The sequence below is a fragment of the Prionailurus bengalensis genome, chromosome A2 (genome assembly GCF_016509475.1).
Source record: "Prionailurus bengalensis isolate Pbe53 chromosome A2, Fcat_Pben_1.1_paternal_pri, whole genome shotgun sequence".
NCBI lineage: Eukaryota > Metazoa > Chordata > Mammalia > Carnivora > Felidae > Prionailurus > Prionailurus bengalensis.
The window spans coordinates 9,856,546-9,879,019 of NC_057348.1; the positions used below are offsets into that span (position 1 = coordinate 9,856,546).

At 60.6% G+C, this 22,474-nt stretch overlaps 2 protein-coding genes across 6 annotated transcripts; one reads left to right on the forward strand and one right to left on the reverse strand.

The window, feature by feature from the left end:
- The first annotated feature begins 21 nt into the window (after nt 1–21).
- CC2D1A (coiled-coil and C2 domain containing 1A) lies at nt 22–16,431 on the forward strand. 3 transcript variants are annotated; one of them, XM_043586770.1, is made up of 29 exons: nt 22–352; nt 1,914–2,049; nt 3,646–3,758; nt 3,853–3,918; nt 4,203–4,337; nt 4,441–4,678; nt 8,245–8,369; nt 8,652–8,724; nt 8,870–8,941; nt 9,050–9,180; nt 9,259–9,331; nt 10,020–10,153; nt 10,492–10,606; nt 10,687–10,859; nt 11,520–11,642; nt 11,725–11,783; nt 11,875–11,991; nt 13,341–13,414; nt 13,489–13,547; nt 13,658–13,709; nt 13,841–13,940; nt 14,027–14,117; nt 14,432–14,569; nt 14,657–14,721; nt 15,306–15,369; nt 15,465–15,591; nt 15,670–15,746; nt 15,827–15,874; nt 15,955–16,431. In XM_043586770.1, the coding sequence occupies exons 1-29, from the start codon at nt 293–295 to the stop codon at nt 15,973–15,975; spliced, it is 2,859 nt and encodes a 952-aa protein (XP_043442705.1). In that variant the 5' UTR covers nt 22–292; the 3' UTR covers nt 15,976–16,431. The 3 variants fall into 3 exon arrangements, with proteins under 3 accessions (XP_043442705.1, XP_043442707.1, XP_043442706.1); XM_043586772.1 differs by having other exon boundaries at nt 59–352; nt 14,660–14,721; XM_043586771.1 differs by having other exon boundaries at nt 59–352; nt 10,495–10,606.
- Nucleotides 16,432–16,866: 435 nt separating this feature from the next.
- PODNL1 (podocan like 1) lies at nt 16,867–22,107 on the reverse strand. Of its 3 annotated transcripts, XM_043586773.1 has the most exons (9): nt 21,529–22,106; nt 20,862–20,955; nt 20,510–20,574; nt 20,266–20,375; nt 19,776–19,932; nt 19,404–19,519; nt 18,254–18,911; nt 17,444–17,592; nt 16,867–17,298 (listed from the first exon to the last, which is right to left on the reverse strand). In XM_043586773.1, the coding sequence occupies exons 1-9, from the start codon at nt 21,694–21,696 to the stop codon at nt 17,124–17,126; spliced, it is 1,692 nt and encodes a 563-aa protein (XP_043442708.1). In that variant the 5' UTR covers nt 21,697–22,106; the 3' UTR covers nt 16,867–17,123. The 3 variants fall into 3 exon arrangements, with proteins under 3 accessions (XP_043442708.1, XP_043442709.1, XP_043442710.1); XM_043586774.1 differs by lacking the exon at nt 20,510–20,574 and having other exon boundaries at nt 19,776–19,907; nt 21,529–22,107; XM_043586775.1 differs by lacking the exon at nt 20,510–20,574 and having other exon boundaries at nt 21,529–21,707.
- Between the last annotated feature and the right edge of the window lie 367 nt (nt 22,108–22,474).

The window sequence follows — 22,474 nt, forward strand, 5'->3', positions numbered from 1 at the left end:
CGCCCACCGCCCGGCAGTGCGCACGCGTGCCCGCGCACTGCCTGCCGGGAGTTGTAGTTTCAGTGCGGCGGGCCCAGCAAGTCCAGTGGCTGCGCTCCGGTGCCGCGGCGCCGAGGCCGAGGCGGAAGTGGGGCGGCCACCCCCGGGGTCGAGGGCGCGGGGTCAGCGGTCGCGGGGCGCCAACCAGGGGCGCGGGGCTCAGGAAGTGCGCGTGCGCGGCGATAGGCCCCAGGGGAGGAGGCAGGGCAAGGCCAGGCGAGGTGGCCAGTGGTCTGGGCATCCTGCCTGGAAGATGCACAAGAGGAAGGGCCCCCCGGGGCCCCCCGGCCGAGGTGCCGCCGCCGCCCGCCAGGTGAGTCTATACCCCACGGCCCCGCCTAGAGAACCGTTCTCACCCCTATCACAGGTTCAGAGGAGGGCCCCACCCACCAGGGGAACCGATCACCACCCCCAGGTGAGCCCCGGTCCCCGCCTTCCAGATGAGGTTCTGCCCCCAAAGTGGGGCCTAGTGGCCCCGGCTCCCCAGCTCCTCAGCTCTTGGCGCCCCGCCCTGGGCTCAGAGCCACCTGTTGCCGAAGCCTCTCCAGTTTGGGAGGGGAAGGCCTCGGACCTGAGATAAGGATAGTTAATGTACTCCTGGTTTGGACACTCATGGAACCTCGCATCAGCCAGGCCAAGTCAGACTTTCTATCCCCACTGTACAGATGAGGACACTGAGGCCCAGAGAGGTGAAGACAGCTTCCCAAGGTCATAGGGATTAACAGCTTGGCCAGGGCTAAGTGCAAAATCCAGAGCGGCTGCCATGAGCCCACGGGACTGTGTCTGGTCGTCCTTTTCCCTCCTCCGTCTCCTCTGCCCCAGGCACCTGGAAGGTTTGATTTTTCTTAGCTTTGGTGGAAGGAGCTCAGGCCGTAGTTTAGTGCCCGGGTATTAGAATCTGGCCAACCTGGAGTTCCCTGCTGGCCTCTGCATGTTGGACACTCAACTTCCCAGCTCTTACACCTGTATCCTCGTCTGTAAAATGGAGGCCCTAAGAGTCCCTCTGTCACAGCACAGTTGTGAAAATTCACTGGAATAGTTTATAGAAAGTGCTAGAACCTAACACTCAATAAGCATAACTTATTTTGTTTAATGTTTATTTATTTTGGGGAGACAGAGAGACAGAGTGGGGGAGGGGCATAGAGAGAAGGAGACACAGAATCTGAAGCAGGCTCCAGGCTCTGAGCTGTCAGCACAGAGCCCGGCGCGGGACTCGAACCCACAAAGCGCGGGATCATGACCTGGGCCGAAGTCAGACACTCAACCGACTGAGCCAATAAGCGTAACTTATTACTGTTGAAAGGAGGCATACATAGTAGCCAGTATTTGCCCATTCTGACCGACAGAAAAGGCCGTTTTGTGTAGTTCAGTGTAATATCATCACATCACGATTGGTCATTAGCTGGGACGGGATAGGAAGACAGGTCTGTTACACAATGAAAACCCCGCTTTCAGTTTCTATGTTGTCCGGGCTTCTATTTGCTCTTGATAAGTCCAGGGTTCCTGCGTGGCCCCGTCTGCTGAGTATGCTGGAAGGAAAAGCCCAGGTGTACCGAGTGGCTTAGCTTTGGGCAGGGTGTAGGGCCTGTCTTTCCCACTGAACTCAGTCAGCAGCACATTGTGGGCTCGGAGCAGGGAGCAGGGTCTCTCTGCCTGCCCTTTGCCCCGGGTTGATCTAGGCCAGAGGGCCTGGCCCATCTTGGAACACCTGTTGCATTCTCAACCCATTCCAGCCTCCTGGCACTTCCCTGGGGAAATTACTTTCCCTCCGAGACCTGGGTTTCCTTCCTGAGGGAAACCTGGGTCTGTCCTGGTTGCCTCTGGACAGGTGGGGTGCATTCCAAGGTCTGACTGGACCCTTACTGTTCCCTCAGCTGGGCCTGCTGGTTGACCTCTCCCCAGACGGCCTTATGATCCCCGAGGATGGAGTTAACGATGAGGAACTGGAGGCCGAGTTCTTGGCCTTGGTGGGGGGCCAGCCCCAAGTCCTGGAGAAGCTCAAAGGCAAAGGTGAGACTCTCAACACACCCCTGAACATTCTCTGAGCACCTGCTGTGGGCAGGACTCAGCCCTGGGCCCTGGGGAGAAGGGGGAAAGGAGACGGAGAAGGTCTCTGCCCTCCTAGAACCCGCAGCCTGGGTTAAGAGGTTAAGCGATCAACTCTGGACCCAGAGTGAGGGTTCAAATCCCAGTTGTGCTGCTTACTGGCTGTGTGACTGATGAGTCCCAGCACCTGTGTGGACTTCGGTTTCCCCGTCTGTAAAATGGGAATAATAACTGCCCTTAGTCACAGTAGTTCATCTTCTCGTGTGTGTTAAGTACTTCACACAGGGTCTCACATTTCCTCCAACACGCTGTCCCATGATCAGGTTGGGGTGAGGGAAGCACAGAGGGATGGGGGAGACCTGTGAGCTGGGGCCAGGTGCCCGCAAGAGACACCCACAACAAGGATGGTCAGCAGAAGAGCTAGAAAGTGCGGCCGGGAGGCCCAGCGCATGCAAAGCCCTCCCCCCTCCCCCCGTGGGAGGTGACAGGGTCAGCAACACTGCAGGGCTTCAAGTAAACACGGGTCCTTCTCACAGTCTGTGTAAGGCTGCATTTTGCTCATTTTGGCACTCTTTGTGGGTACTCTTTGTGTGGTACATTTTGCTGTTCAGAATGGCACTAAAGTGTGGCGCTTAGAGCTGTCTCGTGTCTTTAAGGGCAAGAAGTTTGTGATGCGTCTTGTGGAGGAAATACGCTAGCAGATAAGCCTCATTCAGACACGAGTAGCCTTGAGTTAACAATGTTAACAAACCAACAACATATATTTAAAAAGGTATAGTTAGATAGAGGCACACATTGAACAAGATTATGCATCGGCCGGTTGACGAAACTGTGCCCAGAGGCTCATGGGATCCTAACCTTGTATTTCCTCTAGGGGCAGTGGTCCAGTACTTGCTAAGTCAGTGTTGAAGGCACTTTTATGGGACGTAGGTAATGCGAATAATGAGAATAATTCGAATGACAAAGTGCTGATGACGTGCTTTTCTAGAACCTCATTTACCTTGAGTCCTCACGATGCGTGTGTGAGGGAGAAACTTGCCCTCGTCTAATAGGTGGGAAGACTGAGGCCCAGGGAGGTCACGTGACTTGCCCAGGGCTCCACAGTAAGAAAGCTGCAGAGCCAGGGTTGGAAGTCCGGCTTGATAAGCACGAGAGGAGGCCGGCAGGATTAGCGGGATCATACCTGGTGGGCCTGAGGGCAGTAGGGTGCCATGGAAGGGCCAGTAGGGGGGCATGCTGCCCTATTCTTTAGGGCCATGGGTAACTGGGACAGGAGGCTGGGGACATTTTTTTTTTTAATGTTTATTTATTTTTGAGAGAGAGAGAGGGAGACAGAGCATGAGTCGGGGGGGGGGGGGCAGAGAGAGAGGGAGACACAGAATCCGAAGCAGGCTCCAGGCTCTGGGCTGGCAGCACAGAGCCGGACGTGGGGCTCGAACCCGCCAATCGCGAGATCATGACCTGAGCTAAAGTCGGCCGCCCAATTGACTGAGCCACCCAGGCGCCCCATGGGGACTTTTGAAGGATCCCAGTCCATCTGGGGCCTGTCACTGTCACCAGGTCCCCTGCCCATGGAGGCCATTGAGAAGATGGCGAGCCTGTGCATGAGAGACCCGGATGAGGAGGAAGGTACCGACGACGAGGAGGATGTGGAGGCTGACGACGAACTGCTGGTGAGCACCCAGGGCAGGGCAGGGGGCCACCCATGCTGTCATTGCCCCGTGCAGCAGGCCCTCATGCCTGGCCAATGGCCGTGTGTCCCTGCAGGCAGAACTAAATGTGGTCCTTGGGGAGGAGCAGAAGTCTCTGGAGTCCCACCCTCCTGTGGCTCAGGTATAGCCTGACAACCTGCTCCCTGTAGTGCAGGGTTCAAGGCCCTCCCTTGCCCCTCAGCCATGTTACCTTGGGCAGGTGACATGACACCTCTGAGACCCAGTTCCCTGCATCCGGAACAATGATGATGATTTCTACCTTGGGGAGGGGGGTGGGGGAGGCGACGGGGACAGCTGGCCCCCCCGGCACCATGCCTGGTGTGTGATAGGCACTCGCCCAGGGGAGCCCTTGGGGAGAGCCCAAGTGGGGTCACCACCCAGACCATGCCCCGGTCCCTCCTGCAGCCCAAAGCTGCAGCCCCCAGCCCCGGGGTGGAGGCCACCTTGCAGGAGAGGCTGGCCCTCTACCAGAGGGCGATCGAAAGCGCTAGGCAAGCTGGAGGTGGAGCCAAGATGCGGCGCTACGACCGGGGGCTTAAGGTGAGCGGGCGGGCGGGTGACGGGAGGGCGCTGGCACCCTACCGCCGGCCCACCGCACCCAGCTGTCAGGCTCCTCGGAAACCCATTTCGCACCTTCTCTCAGACACTTGAAAACCTGCTGGCCTCGGTCCGGAAAGGTAACGCCATCGACGAAGGGGACATCCCACCGCCCGTGGCAGTGGGGAAGGGTCCGGCAGCCACCCCCAGCCACACGCCCGCACCCTCCCAGCCGGCCTCCACCACGAGCCAGCCAGCCCCGGAGCCCAGGGTCACGGTAGAAGGCCCGCCTTCCTCTGCCCCAGCCTCATCCATAGGCTTGGCTAAGCCCCAGCTTCCGCCAGGTAGGCGGGGGGCAGGGCTGGGCTGACATGGGATGCTGCAGGCGTGGGATTTACTCAGCACTTGGCCATTCTGTGGGGGTGCAGGCCCTGCACTGACTGTCAGATACCCTTAACGCCCCTCGCCTCCCCAGGTCCTCATGTCTCTGGAGTTCACGAATGCCGTTTTTTGTACGTGTCGTGGTTTAATACATACAACATGACATTGGCCCTTTGAACCCTTTTTCGGTGTGCAATTGAGTAGCAGGTTCACCATGTGGTGCGCCGGTCTCCTCTGTTTCCAAGACTGTTTCATTGAACAAAAACTCTCTTCCCGCGAAACACTAGCTCCCCATTTCCGCTCCCCCGGCCCCTGACAGCCGCCATCCATGCTTTATGAGTCTGCGTCTCCCGGACACGTCACGTAAGTGGGACGACACACGAGTTGTCCTTTGGTGCCAGCTTCTTTTACTTAGCGTCACCTTGCAGCATGTGTCGGAGTCCCTTTTGAGGACTAACGCGTAAGAGCTATAAGTGGATAATTCCCCAGCCCTCAGCATGTCTGTCTTCTAAAACTGACCTGCGGGCTTATGAGTTCAAGCCCCGCGTCAGGCTCTGTGCTGACAGCTCGGAGCCTGGAGCCTGCTTTGGAGTCTGTGTCTCCCTCTCTCTCTGCCCCTCCCCCACTCACACTCTGTCTCTGTCTCTCTCTCAAAAATAAACATTAAAAAAAACAAACAAACCCTCACCTGCGGGAGGTTTTCCTTCCCAACCTCTCCCTCTCCGATGGCCTTCCTCCCACTACCCGAAAGGAGTGCCCGCCTCTGTCCCTTCTAGAATATCAACACAGGCACTGCCCCAGGGGCAAACGCTCCCCAAACATACGAAGAGACACTTAAAACTGGGCTGGCCCGGTTGAGAAAGTAAACACCAGGTCTAAATCTTTCCACAGCCCGGCTGGTTTCTAAGCTATTGTTTTGGCAAAGTTCAGGGAAGGTTGTTGGAAATCGTCACCCGAAATGCTCAGCCAAAATCACCAAAGCTTTTTTCACGATGGGGTTTTGGCATACGACTTGGGTAGGGTCCAGGGAAGCCCGCAACATGGTGATAACAGGACCCCGTGTCTTCCCGTCTGTTTGTTGGTATGAAGCAGGTTTCCTGGTGCTTTGAAGAAGAAAAAAGGGAAGTTGGGAAACAATGAACAGGGAAACGGGAGTTAATTGGTAGAAGGCGGACCCAGCCCCAGCCCTGTCAGCAAGAGGTGCCAGTGCGATAAAATTGTGCTCTTGGCATATAAAAATTCTTTATCAAAAAGCCTGATATATTTAGGCTTTGTTCAGTGCTATGCTAATAATACCAATGATTCAACCTGGAAGAATGTTTTCGCGGCCCCCCCCCCCCCAAGAGGGAGCACAAAGCAGGGGAGGGGCAGAGGGAAAGAGAGAATCTTAAGCTGTTAGTGTGGCCTGGATCTCACAACCCTGGGATAATGAGCTGAGCCCAAATCAAGAGTCAGGTGGACGCTCAACTGACTCAGCCACTCAGGTGCCCCCGGAAGGACATTTTTTGACTCCGAGAGACTCACTGTGATAGGAGATAAAACCGATCAAATGTCAATGCTCTTTTGCTTCCACTCACGGATACCTTTTCAGGCAAATACACCTGAACTTAAAGCTGTAGGTGCAGTTGTCAGTCTGAAAAAGTACGATGCATGTAGCTTGCCAGGCGTTTCTAGGACTTGTGGACCCCGGTGGTCGTAAGTGCAATAGCCCTTTGTTTTTTTATGTCAAAAACGGCACCAGTTGCCCTAAATTTAACGATACTTCTCCTGAAAACCTATCGAACGTGTCATTTAATACTGTAACTAGCATACTGTTTAAAAAAGCAATTTAGGGGGGGCCTGGGTGGCTCAGTCGCTTGAGTGTCCGACATTGGCTCAGGTCACGATCTCGCGGTCCGTGAGTTCAGGCCCCGCGTCGGGCTCTGGGCTGATGGCTCAGAGCCTTGAGCCTGCTTCGGATTCTGTGTCTCCCTCTCTCTGCCCCTCCCCCACTCACACTCTGTTCCCCTCTCTCTCTCTCAAAAATGAATAGACGTTAAAATTTTTTTAAAAAAAGCAGTTTAACTCTCCATTTCCTCACTTTGCCAGTGAACCTCATAGATGGATTTTGGTTGCACAAATATACCATAGGGCGGTCAGGAAAAGACTTTTAACAGGGCACCTGGGTGGCTTAGTCAGTTGAGCGTCGGGCTCTTGATTTTGGCTTGTGTCATGATCCGCAAGTCGTGGGACTGAGCCCCTCATTGGGCTCTGCGCTGAGGGTGGAGCCTGCTTGGGATTCTCTCTCTGCCTCTGCCCCTCCCCCACTCATACTCTCTCTCCCCCCCCCAGTATGAAAAAAAAAAGAAAAAGAAAAGGCAGCTTTAAACTGAGCAGGCCCCCTGTTTCTTTGATAAACACAGTGCAGCACTGTATTTCTCTTCCTTGTGGTTTTCCTAGTATCATTTCTTACAGCTTCGTTTATTATAAGAACAGCATATAACGCGTATAACGTACGAAACGTGTCGATCGGTTGTCTTTATTGGTGATGCCCGCGGTCAACGACAAGCTATGAGTAGTCAAATTTGAGGGGAGTCAAAAGTAGATTTCCAACTGCATGGTGGGGGCAGGGGGTGTTGGTGGCCCTGACACCCTCATTGTTCAAGGGTCAACTGTACTTGATGTACTGAATTGTACACTTAAAAAGGGTTAAGAGGGTAAATTTCATGTGTATTTTGCCGGAATTAAAGAAAACAAGGGGCACCACCAGCTCATTCGGTAAAGCGTGTGACTCTTGATCTCGGGGTCATGAGTTCGAGGCCCACAGTTGGCATAGAGCTTGCAAAAATATAAAAAATAAAAATAAGTGAATACTGGTGAGTTTCAAATCACCATGGTAGTTAAAGTACATTAGATTAAAAAACGTTAAAAATTTTTTTAACGTTTATTTATTTTTAAGAGAGAGAGAGAGAGAGAGTACAAGTGAGGGAGGGGCAGAGAGAGAGAGACAGGGAGACACAGAATCCAAAGCAGGCTCCAGGCTCTGAGCTGTCAGCACAGAGCCTGATGCAGGGCTCGAACCCACAGACCGTGAGATCATGACCTGAGCTAAAGTCGGACACTTAACTGACTGAGCCACCCAGGCGCCCTTAAAGTACATTAAGTTTTAAAGAGTGATGTGATAGTTCTGTTTTGTGAATGTCAGTATTTGCACGACACTGGGAATGACAACTGTGGCCACTTTTTAAAGTTAAGATGAGGGCCGCCTGGGTGGCTCAGTCGGTTAAGCGTCCAACTTCGGTGCAGGTTATGACCTCACGGTTCGAGGGTTCAAGCCCCACGTCGGGCTCTGTGGTGACAGCTCGGAGCCTGGAGCCTCCTGTGGATTCTGTCTCTTTCTCAGGTCCCGGGGTAGAGTCCCCGCCACACCATCTTGGGGAGCCGGCATGGCCTCTCAGCCTCGGTGCTCACATCTGTAGGTCAGGCCTAAGGAACAGGCTTCGTTGTGACGGTTAAACAGAGGCGGTTCGTATGCTGTTCCCCCTTCCAGGTCCCTGCAGCCCTGACCTCCTGGCCCAGTTGCAGAGCCGCCAGCGCGAATATAAGTTGGCCGCCCTCCACGCCAAGCAGCAGGGAGATACTGCCACTGCTGCCAGACGTTTCCGTGTGGCCAAGGTGCGTCCAGACCGGTGGGAGAAGACACGACGCTTCCGACTTTGCGTGGTGGCAAAGAACGGGAGCGCTGTGGTCACACGGACCCCAGTTTGACTCCTGACCCTTAGTCACTCTGTACGTGTAGTTTTCCGTATCTCTTAAAGCCCCGGTTTACCCTGCCTGTGAAATGGGCATCAGTATTGGAAGGGGCTTAAGCAAGATGCTGCAGAGGAATGGACAGAGGCTCCCCACAGGGTCCTGGCCCCCAACCGCAGCCTCTTCCCCTCGTCTCCTTTCTCTCAGAGCTTCGATGCCATCTTGGAGGCCCTGAGCCGGGGGGAGCCTGTGGACCTGTCCCGCCTGCCACCTCCCCCTGGTGAGGACCCCACCACCCTGCCCAGCCTCCGGGACTTGGTGCTGCCACCCTCTCTGGTCACCTGGGGACCCCCTCAGACCACACCAGCCTGGGGTAGGGGGTCCCCAAGCAAGCCCCTCACTGGACTGGACCTCTCTGCCCTCAGACCAGCTGCCCCCAGAGCCACCCTCGCCATCACCACAGCCTCCGGCTCCCAGCACGGTGCCCTCCACGCCAGGTAGGCTCTTGGAACCCTGTGTGGTGGGCAGGCCAGGGTGACAAGTCTCTCCTTCCCAAGACTCTTAACCCTGCCCCTCTGCTCCCCCTCGGCCCCCGTCTGGCCCAGAGGTTCCCCCACCTCCGCGGACTCTCCTGGAGGCACTGGAGCAGCGGATGGAGCGATACCACGTGGCCGCGGCCCAGGCCAAGACCAAAGGGGACCAGCGGAAGGCTCGCATGCATGAGCGCATCGTCAAGGTGTGTGGGGGCCCAGTGGGCAGGCAGACAGCGCCCGGAGGCCTTGCCCAGGTAGCCCTAATCCTGTGTCCACTACAGCAATACCAAGATGCCATCCGAGCCCACAAGGCGGGCCGAACGGTAGATGTGGCCGAGCTGCCGGTGCCCCCAGGTAGGCACAGCCCCCACCCCTGCCCCTCCCGGCCTCTGAGTCTCCGTAGGTGCTATTCCTCCTGACCGCACAGGCCCAGGGAGCTGTGTGCTCCGCATTCGGGAATTCTGCAAACTTGTTAGATAATTGGTACCTTACAGTTGGGTCCCAATTGGAGTGTTTGTACCACGGAAATCGGCAGACGCTAAAAATCAGGGGGTTTTACTTGGAGAGCCTGTTCACCAGCCCACCATCGTCTGTCTGATTTCCTCCATTTCTTCTGTGTTCGACTCCGCCTTTCGCATCAGCTCTCGGCCTTACACTCTACTCAGCCTTCCTTCAGCCTCCCAGTGGGTTGGGGGCCTCCTCTGGGTTCTCAGAGCTGCCCGCGCACCCCCGGGAGAGCAATTATTCCTCAACACCTTGGTCCCCTGGGAATCCCTCCAGGCCTGTGACCGCCTCTTGTGCCCGGTAGCCCGCCTCACCCCGTGCTTGCCCGTTGGCGTCTGGTCAAGGCCCGGGGTCAGGTGAGAGGCAGCAGGAGATTAGGTTGGAATAATCTGGCATCTACACAGAACCAGCAGCAGCTCCTTCCTGGATTCAAAGCACATCCAAAGCCCCGAGGCTCCTTAGGAAGGGGAGGAACCCACGGCTCCGCCATCGCGGCACGGGTCCCTCCCTCCTGACTGGGCCCTGACTGGCCGCCCAGGCTTTCCCCCCATCCAGGGCCTGGAGGCCACCGAGCCCACCCAGCAGAGCCTGGTGGGGGTCTTGGAGACCGCCATGAAGCTGGCTAACCAGGATGAAGGCGCAGAGGATGAAGAGGATGAGGAACCCAAGAAGGTGGGAGGGGCTGGGGTCTTGGGGTGAGACGGGAGTGGCAGCAAAGCCCTGACGGAGCCTGGGAAGAGCTGGCCTCCCTCCCGGCCTGGCCACTTCCTGGCTGTGCAGCCGTGGGCCAGCCATTTTGCTCCCTGATCCTGCCTCCTCATCTGTAAAGTGGGTACAGGGGCTGTCTTTGTCTCTGCAACGATTCAGTGAGAATGAGACTATATGGGGCATTCGTTGCTGAGGAAACAGAAACTAAGACAGTCACCATTGTCAGTTTCGGGCCCCGGCCCCTTGGGGAGTGGAACCATTGTGAGTGCTGGGAGAGCTCTGATTCCCTCCCTGTCTGTCAGCAGCCCACCAGCCCTCCGGCCCCCACGGCCCAGCCCAAGGCCCCACCCTCAAGGGCACCCCAATCAGGCTCCACCCCAGCAGCCAAAACAGCCCCCAAGGGCACATCCGCCAGAGGTAGGTATGCCCTCCCTTCCTGGGCTGCCTGTTGCTTGGTGTGGGCCAGGCCGCATCCACAGACCCCCCTGTACCCACAGCCCAGCAGCAACTGGCCTTCCTGGAGGGCCGCAAGAAGCAGCTCCTACAGGCCGCACTGAGAGCCAAGCAGAAGAATGACGTGGAGGGTGCCAAAATGCACCTGCGCCAGGCCAAGGGGCTGGAGCCCATGCTGGAGGCCTCGCGCAATGGGCTGCCTGTGGATATCGCCAAGGTGAACCCTCTAGGCCTGCTGGACCTCCCCAGGCACCCCCTGTTGGGCTGTGGCCACTTAGCAGCCACGTAACTTGGGGTATATTAGTCAGGATCCAGGTTAAGCTTCTGTAACAGATAAGTACCCCCCCGACTCAGCGGCTGAAAGAAGACAGATATGTTTTCTCGCATGGAATACTCAGGGCAGTCTGGGCTCTGGAAAAGACAGAGCCCTCCAGGGCCCAGGTTCCTTCCATCTTGTTGCTCTGCCACACCTCGGAAGGTCATCTTTGTCCACGTGCTCAGAGCGGACTGATGCCCTTCCTGCATTCAGTCCATGGGAAGCAGTGAGAGAAAGAAAGGGCAAGGCAAGCAGTTCCATTTAAAGCAAGCGACATGGAATGCCATCACTTCTCACCTTCCACTGGCCGCAGCTGAATCCCATGGCGGTACCCGGCTGCAAGGGATGCTGGGACACGTAGTACCTGGGCTGTGTGCCACTTTGGGAGGGACCATCCCCTTCTCTCCGAGCACCACTTTTCTCCTCGGGGAAGAAGAAAGACCAGGGCTGGGGCCAAGCAGTGGTCCAGGAAGGCCTCCCCAAGAAGGGGTGACATTTCCATGCGCGGGCCTGTTTGTTGCTAACCAGCAGGCCCCTCCCCATGAGGCTTGGCTTCTCTAGGTGCCACCCGCCCCCGTCAACAAAGACGACTTCTCTCTGGTCCAGCGGCCTGGCCCGGGTCTGTCTCAGGAGTCTGCCCGGCGCTACGGTGAACTCACCAAGCTCATAAGGCAGCAGCATGAGGTGAGGTGGGCCCCTGGCCCAGATCAGCAGGCCTCAGGGTCATGGCCCCCCGCCCCTCCCCTCACTGCCTTCTGCTCTTCAGATGTGCCTGAACCACTCTAACCAGTTCACCCACCTGGGCAACATTGCCGAAACCAGCAAGTAAGTACCCCTGTCCCTGCCTCTGCCAGACGTCTGTACCCCCATCCCATCCCTGGGTCCAGGGACCTGAACAGGGCTCTCTTGCCGGCAGATTTGAGAAATTGGCAGAGGACTGTAAGCGGAGCATGGAGATTCTGAAGCAGGCATTCGCCCGAGGTCTCCCCACGCCCACTGCCCGCTTTGAGCAGAGAACCTTCAGCGTCATCAAGTAAGGCCCTGATGCCCCTTGGCCCAGATGCCCCTTTGGAGAGGGGCTTGCACTCCCCAGAAGCCAGCAGAGGACTTGCCTCTGGGGGAGAGTTGGGTTGCACGGTGAAAGCACAGTATATGCAAGGGTCCTGAGGCAGGCATGAGGTGCAAGTGAAAGATGGTGTTGGGGAGTTGCCAGTGACACATTGAGAAATGGGGAACACCGAGTGAGTGCAGAGATGTGCCTTGTCCCGAGGCCGGGGCGAGCCCTCAGCGTGGTTGTTGTTGGTCCTGCTCCTCTTAAGCCTTCCCACACCGTGGGGAATTGGGATCATTTCCCCCACTTACAGATGGGGTTAGGCACAGCCACTGCAACAACCTAGGATACCCCACACCCCTTACCTTGGCTCTCCCACATCTGCACAGCCTGGCTCCCCATCACCTCATCCCCACCCACTGTCCCCACGTTGCTTGCCTCCTGCCACACAGGCCTGTTTTTGGTCCCTCAGACAAACCAAGCATGTTCGTCCTCAGGGCCTTTGCACTGGCTCTTTCCTCCGCACAGACCCTCTTCCCCAGGTCTCCGTGTAGTAACGCCTTCTTGGCATCCAGAATCACCTGTGATGTCGCCTCCCTTGAGAGGCCCTCTCTGACCACTCCCGTCTACAACAGCCCATCCTGAGCATGCTCCACTCTCTTCCCCTATTTTAATTTTCTGCAGAATTGCTTTGTTTCCTCTGTTTATATATGCATTGGTCTTCTCTTCACTCAGCTAGCTTGGGCTCCAAGAACACAGGGATGGGGTCTGTCTCACTATATCCCCATCAGTGAGGACACCAGCAGGCACATAGTAGGGGCTGCAGAAATATTGCTCTTATAAATTTGTTAAGATGTTTATTTATTTTTGAAAGAGAGAGAGAGAGGGACAGAGTGCGAGCGGGGGAGGGGCAGAGGGCGAGGGAGACACAGAATCTGAAGCAGGCTCCAGGCTCTGAGCGGTCAGCACCGAGCCCGACGTGGGGCTCGAACCCACGAACCCTGAGATCATGACCTGAAATCGGACTCTTGACCGACTGAGCCACCCAAGCGCCCCCCAGAAGTATTGTTAAATGAAGGGAAGGTCCCCCAGCAGTGAAGCCACTGGCTGGTGCAGAGTGGGTCCCAGACTGAAGAAAAGTCTCGAAAATAAGCCATTGGCAGATCTGGACAAAGAATTCCAGTCTGTCCAGATCCTAAAACTGGAGCCCAGGAGCCCATATAGCTACAAAGGCCAGCATGGGGTGTGTTCCCTGGATCCACAAAGGGAAAAGAAGGCGGGCAGGCGTTGGGGCTGACGTGCCTCTGTCTCCCCACCTGCCCTCCCGGAAGGATCTTCCCTGACCTCAGCAGCAACGACATGCTCCTGTTCATCGTGAAGGGCATCAACTTGCCCACGCCCCCAGGTGAGGGGCGCCAGGCAGGGGTCAGGGCTGCGGGACTGCCTCCCTGCCCGGCTCTGACCCTTGTCTGCCCACAGGGCTGTCTCCCAGCGACCTGGATGTCTTTGTTCGGTTTGACTTCCCCTATCCCAACGTGGTATGTAGGAAAGATGGGCTCAAGCCTCATCCGCGGGAGTGGGCCGGCAGGGGTCCGAGGGCAGGCCCCAGCCCCTGAGCCTTCCTGCCTCCTATTTGATTTGGCTCTAGGAAGAAGCTCAGAAAGACAAGACCAGTGTGATTAAGAACACAGACTCCCCCGGTGAGCGGAGGAGGAGGGGGAGGAGGCCGTGGCTGCCGCCGGAGGCACCCCAGCCCCATGCAGAGAGAACCTGAAACCATAGCCTGACCCCTCCCTCTTTCCTCCTGGGCCTGTCCTCATTCCTGGAGTAGAGTTCAAGGAGCAGTTCAAACTCTGCATCAACCGCAGCCACCGCGGCTTCCGAAGGGCCATCCAGACCAAAGGCATCAAATTTGAAGTGGTCCACAAGGGGTGAGCTGGGGGTGCAGGTGCTGGGCGGACTCTGGGGGAGGGGGAGCTGCCTTGGGCCAACCGTCCTGTCCCCCTCACGCACACAGGGGGCTGTTCAAGACTGACCGGGTGCTGGGCACAGCCCAGCTGAAGCTGGACGCCCTGGAGACCGCGTGTGAGGTCCGGGAGATCCTTGAGGTGAGATGTGGACATTTGCCCACAGGCTCTGGTGTGGCTGTGTCACTTGTTAACGTTATTCAAAAGCTCCCTACAGGCCCTGGGCCTCCTAGGGGTCTCTTCTGCTGACCCAGCTTCTCCCCCAGGGATCCCAGACCTCCATACTACCCAGCCCTAAATATTCCCAGCACCCTGCTCCATTTTGACCAATTGGCGTCTCAGCTCTATCTATCCAGGGGCTCAGATTTTGGAAATTACCCTGGTTCTCTCTGATCCCGGCCCTGGGCCTCCAGCCACTGCCTGCTTCTCAGTAGCCTCCCCTCATTTCCACCCAGGTCCTGGATGGTCGCAGGCCCACCGGGGGGCGGCTGGAGGTGATGGTCCGGATTCGGGAGCCACTGACCGCCCAGCAGTTGGAGACCACAACTGAGAGGTGGCTGGTCATTGACCCCGTGCCAGCAGCCGCGCCCACGGTGAGACTCCTGCCCATCAGCAACCCCAGGGAGGGAGGCTTGGTTCAAGCGGGCCGGGAATCACAAGACTGGTTCTGTCCACTGAAGCAGGTTGCTGGGCCCAAAGGGAAGGCCCCTCCCGTACCCACCCCTTCGAGGGAGCCAGGGAACAGGTAGGTGGCTGGGTCAAGCCATGCTGGAGAGAAGTCCCTTCTTCCTGTTTCAGCCCCTCCTGGACAGTTTCCCATCAGGCACGAATTGTAGTGCATCCCTTCCCTGCTCCAAAACGTCTCCTGGCTCCCCGTCTCCTGAAACGTCCTGACACTTCGCAGCCTGGTTTTTAGGACCTTTTGTGATTGGACCATTATCAATATATCCAGTAGTCTCGTCCCACCCCACTTCCTCCTGTTCGTTCATGGTTATCTACACCTCGTTTCCACTGGCCTCTGGGCTTTTCTGTCTTCTGATGATGCCATGAGCCCCCCTACCCAGCACTTGCTCCCCACTCCCCTGCCCGGCTCTAACTCCTCTGGCTCCCAGCGTGGCTGCGTTCTTCCCTGGGAGACCTTCCCTGACCACCGGGCACGGCAGTTGCCTGAGTGTATAGCCTTCAGCCCCACTAGGTCGTGGGCTCTGCAACACCAGGGTGGGCCTAGCTTACCTCCTGCTGTTCCCCGGCGCCCAGTGCGTCTGTGAGAATTAACGAGGTCAGGCTTGGGGGGTCCCTGCGGCCCTTCATCCCTCCCCAACTCCACAGATCGGCCCGGCCCCTGCACAGCCTCAGCGTGCTGGCCTTTGATCAAGAGCGTCTGGAGCGGAAGGTGGGTGCCTGCTCTGACGGGCTGGCCGGGGCAGGATTGGGGGTTCGGTAGGCCCCGGACGGGGCCGTCACAGTCCCCCGCTCTGCACCCCCCAGATCCTGGCCCTGAGGCAGGCGCGGCGGCCGGTGCCCCCGGAGGTGGCCCAGCAGTACCAGGACATCATGCAACGCAGCCAGTGGCAGAGGGCGCAGCTGGAGCAGGGGGGCCCGGGCATCCGGAGGGGTAGGGTCTCGGGGATGGGCGCGTGGGGGAGGGGAGGGCAGGGCAGCGGCCCCCGTCCTGACCCCTCCCCACCCTCAGAGTACGCGGCCCAGCTGGAGCGCCAGCTGCAGTTCTACACAGAGGCGGCCCGGCGCCTGGGCAACGACGGCAGCAGGGTGAGCCAGGCGAGGGCCGGGTGGGCGCTGGGGGGCCGGGGCTGCCCGCGGCCGCCCGCTGACCGCCTCTCGGCCCCCAGGAGGCTGCAAAGGAGGCACTCTACAGGCGGAACCTGGTGGAGAGTGAGGTGAGCGGCCAGGCCGGGGGGGGTGGGGCACGGCTGTGGCCATGAGTACCCCCCCCCGACCCTGGCGGCTTCCCCCTTAGCTGCAGCGGCTCCGCAGGTGAGGGGTCGGCCGGATGGGCGGCCCCTGGAGAGTGCCCAAGGCCCTGGCACCGGGAGGAGCTGACCAGGCCACAGCCGGAGGCCAGACAAGCAGACAATCAGCAGACCGTCAGCTCCAGATGGACGTGTCCTCCGCCGGGTTCTTCCTGGCGGGGGGCCCTGAGGATGGCACCACCAGCCAGCCTGTGCCCCTTGCCCCGGCCTGGCTGGGTGGGCCCTGGAGAGTCCCGTTTGCACAGCCTGGGGTGTCCGGCCCCTGGCCTGCCCCAGAGGTGGGGGGGGCAGCTAGGACCAAGCCCCGAGGGCCCCTGCAAGCACTTTACTTCCTATCCCTCCCCAGCCTTAACCCTGAAGCCCACCCACACCCCAAAGAAGCCACTGAGGTCAGCCAGAGCCCAGCTGGCTCCCCAGGGCTGACACAGGGAATAAACAGCCAGGGCCACGCCTGGCTCACTCTGTCCTGTTGATGTTTCTTGCCCCCGCCTTGTGGCCAGCTGGGTCTCTCCCACAGTCCCCCGGGGGTTGATGGCAAGGTGCCCATAAGAGGGGCAGGCCGTGGGGGGGAGAGTGCCCGTGAAGGATGTGTTCGATTCGCACGCTTGCTCCGGGGACATGTGTGAGGGCTGTGGCCTGCTTGAGGGCGTCTGCCGTGCCGTGTGTTTCTGTAGCTGGTGGCCTTGGGTGTGTTCGGGTGTGTACGTACGGTCAGCTGTCACGTGGTGGTTCTTGCTGACCCCTCGAAATCCAGCCCGGCTGCTCACTGGCCCTGGGACTTGGACCAGATTGCCTGACCCTCTTAGCATCCCACAGCGTCAGTTTCCTCAGTTGGATGCTGGGATGGTGAGAGCCCCTCCTGCAAGGTGAAGGGCATCTGGCAGGTGGTGAGCACTTGACAGGGTTATTAGGCTTTATTGTTGCCGCCTCCACTTGTGCGGGGAGTGGGGACCGCGTCCGGCAGGGCTGGTGTGGTCTGCGTGCCTGGCGTGCGAGCTGCATGCTTGAGTCTCTCCCGGGGCTCCCTGTGTGTGGACGCAGCGCCCCTGTCCCCAGCTTCCTGGCCGGGCCCTTGAGGCCTGGGAGAGCCTGGCTGAGGCCCCGGATGGGCACCGTCTCCTCGGTCCGTGACCCAGTGGAGCCCCAGGGGTCTGGGCTACACTGCTGGACCCCTCCGGGCTCGGGGGCTCCCTGCCCGTGGCTGACGTGGAGTTGTGGGTGGCAGCCGGACCAGGACCTGCTCGGGGTTGCCCGCCGTATCCACCACACTCAGGTGCAGGAGGCCCAGGAAGGTGTCCGGTGCGATGCTGGTCATGTGAAGCCTGTTTGCCCTGTAACCGAGAGGCAGGCGTGAGGGTGGGTGCAAAGGAAGTGTGGGGGGGGGGGGCCACGACCGTCCTGGCCCACCCAGGCCTGCTGGAGCCCATCACAGCCCCTGCCCCCAGGACTCGCTCTCCCCAGCCGCCTCCGGGGCACCTGAGAAAGAGGGCGCGCAGGCGGGGAGTGCTGAGGAAGGCTTCAGGACCCACGTGGCTGATGCGGTTGCCCTGCAGGTGCAGCTCCTCCAGGGCCTCAGGCAGGTCAGGGGGCACAAAGGACAGCTCGTTGTGGCTGAGGTCCAGCACCTGGGCAGAGATGATGCCACGGCGGCCCCGGGCCTTGAGCCCCAAACCTCTCTGCCCGGGCACTCCACACCAGCCTGGGCCTCCTCCCCTCAACCCCCTCCGCGTTGCCAAATTCCCTCCAGCCCCGACAGAGGTACAGGGAGTTCCGTCTGGGGCAGGCTGGGCTCTAGGTGCCGGGGTCCCAGACAGATGGGGACCTGCCTGCTGCGGGAGAGATGGAAGCAGTCGTTTGCGAGGATGGCACTTCCCTCACCGGGCACCCTCCTGACACCGTCTACTGACCAACCGCTTTCTCCCTAACTAGTGCGTCGGTGCCACGGGCCCGGAGCTGTGTCGCTCTGTGCCCACCTCTCCAGCGCCTAGGACAGCGCCTGCACCCCCAGATGCTCTAAACTCTGTGGAAGCAGCCGCGTTCAGGAGGAACCAGGGGAGGCGGGGACTGGTTGCCCCGGGTAGGCGGAGGGGCTGGTTGCCGAGGACCAGGTGGCAGGGACGGCACGGCCCAAGGCCCGGAGGCCGGCTCTGCCTCACCCACCCCGGGTCCGTCTGCCGGGCTCTCTTTGAGGCATCTCGGGGCCTTGTGGGAAGACGCTGCAAGGCGTGGGGATGGAGGGGACGGAGGGGCGGTGGGGGCAGTGTGGCTGACCGGCCGGCGCCTGACCTGGAGGGCCTGGAGTTCGTGCCAGGTGCCGGGCCCGATGTCTCCGACCCGGAGCCGGTTGTGCGCCAGGCTGAGCTCCCGCAGTTGGTCCAGGCCGGCCAGCGGCTCCGGCTCGAGGGCCCGCAGCTGGTTGCGCTGCAGCCGCAGGGTGTGCAGGCCGCCGGGCAGGCCGCCGGGCAGCCGGGTCAGCAGGTTGCCGGCCAGGTCAAGGCTGCGCAGGGCACGCAGCGGGCGGAAGGCCCGGTGGTGCACGCGGGCGCTGACCAGGCGGTTGTAGGCCAGGTTGAGTTCGGCCAGGCCCGGTGTGCCAGCCAGGTCCCGGGCGCCCAGCGTGGTCACGTGGTTGTGGGGCAGCACCAGGGCCCGCAGGCGGCGCGGCAGCGCCAGGGGCACGCGGTCCAGCCCGTTGCCATAGAGATGCAGCGTGTGCAGGCCCCGCAGCGGCCGCAGCGCCCCTGCGGGCAGCCCCGTCGCCCCCAGCTGGTTGTGCTGCAGCAGGAGGTAGCGCAGGCCCCGCGCCCCGCGCAGCCGGGCCGCCTCCACCCGGCGGATGCGGTTGCGGCCCAGGTGCAGCACGGCCAGGGTGCGGGGCAGGCCCGCGGGCACCGAGGCTAGCCGGTTGTGGGACAGGTCCAGGTACTCGAGGTGGTGCAGCTTGCTGGTGGGAGAGAGGGCTGGCGTGGGGCTGGGTGCTGAGCGGGAGTGGGGAGTGGGGGGTGGGGACAGGTGAATCTTGGGGGTGAGGGTTGAAGAGTGCTCCCGCGATAGAAGCCGGAGACCCCGACTTGGGGGTGGGCGAGTCGCGAGATCTGGGTGGGAGGGGCACCTGCTGAGATCAGGGCAGAGTCCGGCCCCCTGGACTGGATGTGGAGGTGACCAGGACAGAGTTCTGGGTGCAAGTCTGCATGCGGCGGTGATGACGTTTGGAAAATAGAACCCGGGCACAGAGGAGCTGGGAGCAAAAGGATGGCTGCTAGGTGCTCCGATGAGCCTGGTGCACAGCAGGTGCTCAGCAAATGAGGCCTCGGTTTGGGGGTCATACCCCGGAGGGGGCTGGAGGGTTGCCGGGGGTGGGGCTTGGACTCCGAACCTTCAACCCCTCCTGCCAGCACGAGGCTGCACCTGTGTCCTCCCCTGTCTCAGGCCCCACCTGAAGGTGGTGGCATCCAGGCCGCTGTCCGTCAGCTGGTTGTGCTGGAGGTAGAGCTCCCGCAGGTGTGTCTGGCGGCTCAGTGCCCCTCGGGGCACCTTGGAGATGAGGTTGTTCTGGGAAAGGAGGAGACAGCGAGACCAGGGGTCGGGGGACAGACAGCAGCAGGGAGCTACGGAAGGCTCTTGAGTAAGGGAGTAGCAGGGAGCTAGCTTTGGCAACGCGGGTCTGAGAGCACCCGTGAGTGACCCGCGCCAGTGGGCAGGACTCGAAGATACTTGTGACTACTGGCATTCTCGGGAGGGGGGGGGGCTCCCCCAGGAGAGAGGGAAAGGGGGCGGGCAGGGGGCTGGCAGGGTGGAGGAGGGGCACCTGCAGGTGGAGCCGCTCCAGCGAGGGTGGCAGACTGGGCGGCAAGTAGCTGAGCCGGTTGCTGGAGAGGCTGAGGATGACCACGGCTTCAGAGCCGTGGAAGGCGTCAGGGGGCAGGCCGGCGTTGCTCAGCTGGTTGTTGTGGAGGTACACGGACCTGAGGGGAGCCAGGCTCCGGCCACCAGCCTGCCCCCGGCCCTCCCACCGGCCCCCACTCCCGCCCCCGCCCCCTGCACCCCAGCGCGGCCTCCAGTGTGAGGATGCGCACGCGTCCGCACACTGTCTCCGCCTCGTGTCGCGGTTCTCCAGACGGCATCCAGGGTGTCCTGCCTCAGATCCCCACTCCCCCCCCCCACACCTCCCTCCCAGGGTAGGACTCTGCCCCTGCAGACCCTCAAGGGCAGGCTCTGATCCCCTCAGGCCTCCAGGGGTAGGGAGTGACCCCAGGCATATCTGAGGTCGGAGAGGTCCGGGCTGGGCCAGGGGCTACCTGAGCGCGGGCTTCTCCCCAAAGGTAAGCGGGAAGATCTCCGTCACTTGGTTGGCAGCCAGATCCGCAACCCGGAGGGAGCGGGGCAGAAACTGGGGGGCCACCGAGAGCTGTGGGGACATGGCCATGCTTGGTCAGGGAGCCCTGCGCTCTACCCCACCCCCGCCGTGCCCTCCGCGCTCTGCTGTATGTCCCTGCGGGCCAGGCCTCAGGGCCGGGGCAGGGGTCAGGTAGGGGTGCTCACCTTGTTGTGGGCCACGTAAATGTGCTGCAGCTGCGTGAGGGACTCAAAGGCCTCATCGGGCAGGCCTGGGAGCGGGATGGGCAGTGAGGGGACCCCCCCCCCCGCGGCCCCGGGGCCCAGGGAGGGGGCAGTGGGGGAGTCTGTGCTCCCAGCTGCCCCAGGGCTCTTGGCTGGCGACTGGCAGGGGCTCCTCCAGGCACCCTCCCACACGCCTCCCCACCCGTCCTCCAAAGCCACAGCCTGGGTTTCCATCCTGCTCAGCAAAGGGCAGTTCTGGGAACGACCACAGAACTACCCACAGACCCAGCAGGGGAGGGAAGGGGCCGCCTCCCGAGGTCCCCTCACCCCTCACCCTCAGAAGAGATGAGATTGTTGTGGAGGTTGAGGGTCCGGAGGCTGCTGAGGCGTGACAGCTCATTGTAGGGGAGCTCCTGGAGCTGGTTGTTCTGGGGGGGAGGATTCACACCCCTGAGCCCTCCGCAAGTGGCCGGAGCCCCGATTCCCAGCTCCCCATCGCGTTAAGCAAGTAAGCCTTGACACCCCTCACCCCCACACTTGATCCCCAAAGCCCCATTACCCTGCAACCAAAACAACCCCGTCACCACAAACAACCCTGTGATCACCAAGATGTTGACCCCCCGACACCCCATCTGCCCCCATAATTGACCCCTGACACCCATCACCCTGACCCCAAACAACCCTATAAACCAAAAAGATGTTGTCTGACATTTCATCACCCCCACACCTGACCCACATGCTCCATCACTCTGACCCCCCCCAAAACCCGTAACTGCCAAGACATTGACCTTTTAACACCTCCAAACGCTCAGCCCCTCCTAAAAGTTCCAGTGTCTGTCCCCCCCGCCCCCCGACCTGCCCTCGCCTCTAATGCCCAGACCCCGACGCTCTCACCCAGGCCAGCTTCCATCGCTGCCAAGACCTGCACGCCCAACGCCCCATCACCCTATCACCCTGAAACCCGGCACTTGGCGTGCTCACCCCGGCCCCCGGGGCCCCACCTGCAGGGAGAGGTGCTGAGCTGCCCGGGTGATGTTGTCCGGGAACACCTGAAGGTCCAGGCCATTGCAGTCCACTGTGTCTGCCCGGGGGCAGGAGCAGCGCAGGGGGCAGGCCCGGGGCGGGGGCTGTGAGCTCTCCCCCAGGTGGGGGAAGGCGGCGTCCTCCATGCCTGGGGCGGGTGGGGGGCCGGGCAGCAGCAGGAGCAGCAGCAGCAGGCTCAGCCGCTGGGAGTAGAGGGACTGATGGGTCACGGTGGCCCCAGGCCCAGCACCAGGTCACCATGGCGACAGGAGCATCCCCACGTGGGGCGGGGGGGCAGGGGAGAGGGGGAGCAGGCAGGCTCCCCTCCCTCCCCTGCCCTCCCGCCCCCACCCCACCTTACCATAGCCAGCCCCAGCTCTGCCGTCTCGCCTGAAATGCCGACCAGGGCTCCCTAATGGAAACCAGGCGGTCACCTCCTGGAGCCTCTTCCGTGGCCGCCACCGCCCCCCATCTCTTGGCACAGGCCACCCTCCACCCGGCTTGTTCTCCCAGGGGCTGGGGGGTGGGGGTGGGGAACTAGCCGGCCCACCCCCTTCCCCGCCCTGGGGAGGGTGGGAGGGCTGCCGGATGGGGTGGCGAGGACAGGCCAGCCCGTCCCCTCGGTCCCACCCCCACCAACCACCCCTGCTCAGCTTGCGTAACCTCGGCCAGCCTGGGCCGGGCCACAGGAGCATGGAATGCTTGGGGGAAAGCTAAGATTCGCCCTGTCTGGTATTTGGGCCAACCGCAGAAATAGGGGTGGGGGCAGAGGAGTGGAAGATGCTTCAGGCCACAGGAGGGTCCCCAAGGAACTGGGGCTGGCAGCAAGGGGTCAGGGCAGGCCTGGGCTCAGCCTGCCAGCCCAGATGCCAGCCTGGGGGCTCTCAGCCAGGCCTGCCATTTGGGCCCCTCCTCCTCCTCCCT

Bases quoted from the DNA above. Each gene is read 5' to 3' on its own strand.
- CC2D1A (XM_043586770.1), top strand. From the start codon at position 293: ATGCACAAGAGGAAGGGCCCCCCGGGGCCCCCCGGCCGAGGTGCCGCC. The intron at 4,679-8,244 runs GTAGGCGGGGGG...TCCCCCTTCCAG, and splicing joins TAAGCCCCAGCTTCCGCCAG to GTCCCTGCAGCCCTGACCTC. The intron at 9,181-9,258 runs GTGTGTGGGGGC...TGTCCACTACAG, and splicing joins TGCATGAGCGCATCGTCAAG to CAATACCAAGATGCCATCCG.
- PODNL1 (XM_043586773.1), bottom strand. From the start codon at position 21,696: ATGGAGGACGCCGCCTTCCCCCACCTGGGGGAGAGCTCACAGCCCCCG. The intron at 19,933-20,265 runs GTAGCCCCTGGC...GGCTCCCCTCAG, and splicing joins GGGGAGAAGCCCGCGCTCAG to GTCCGTGTACCTCCACAACA. The intron at 17,593-18,253 runs GTCAGGCGCCGG...ATCTCTGCCCAG, and splicing joins ACGAACTCCAGGCCCTCCAG to GTGCTGGACCTCAGCCACAA.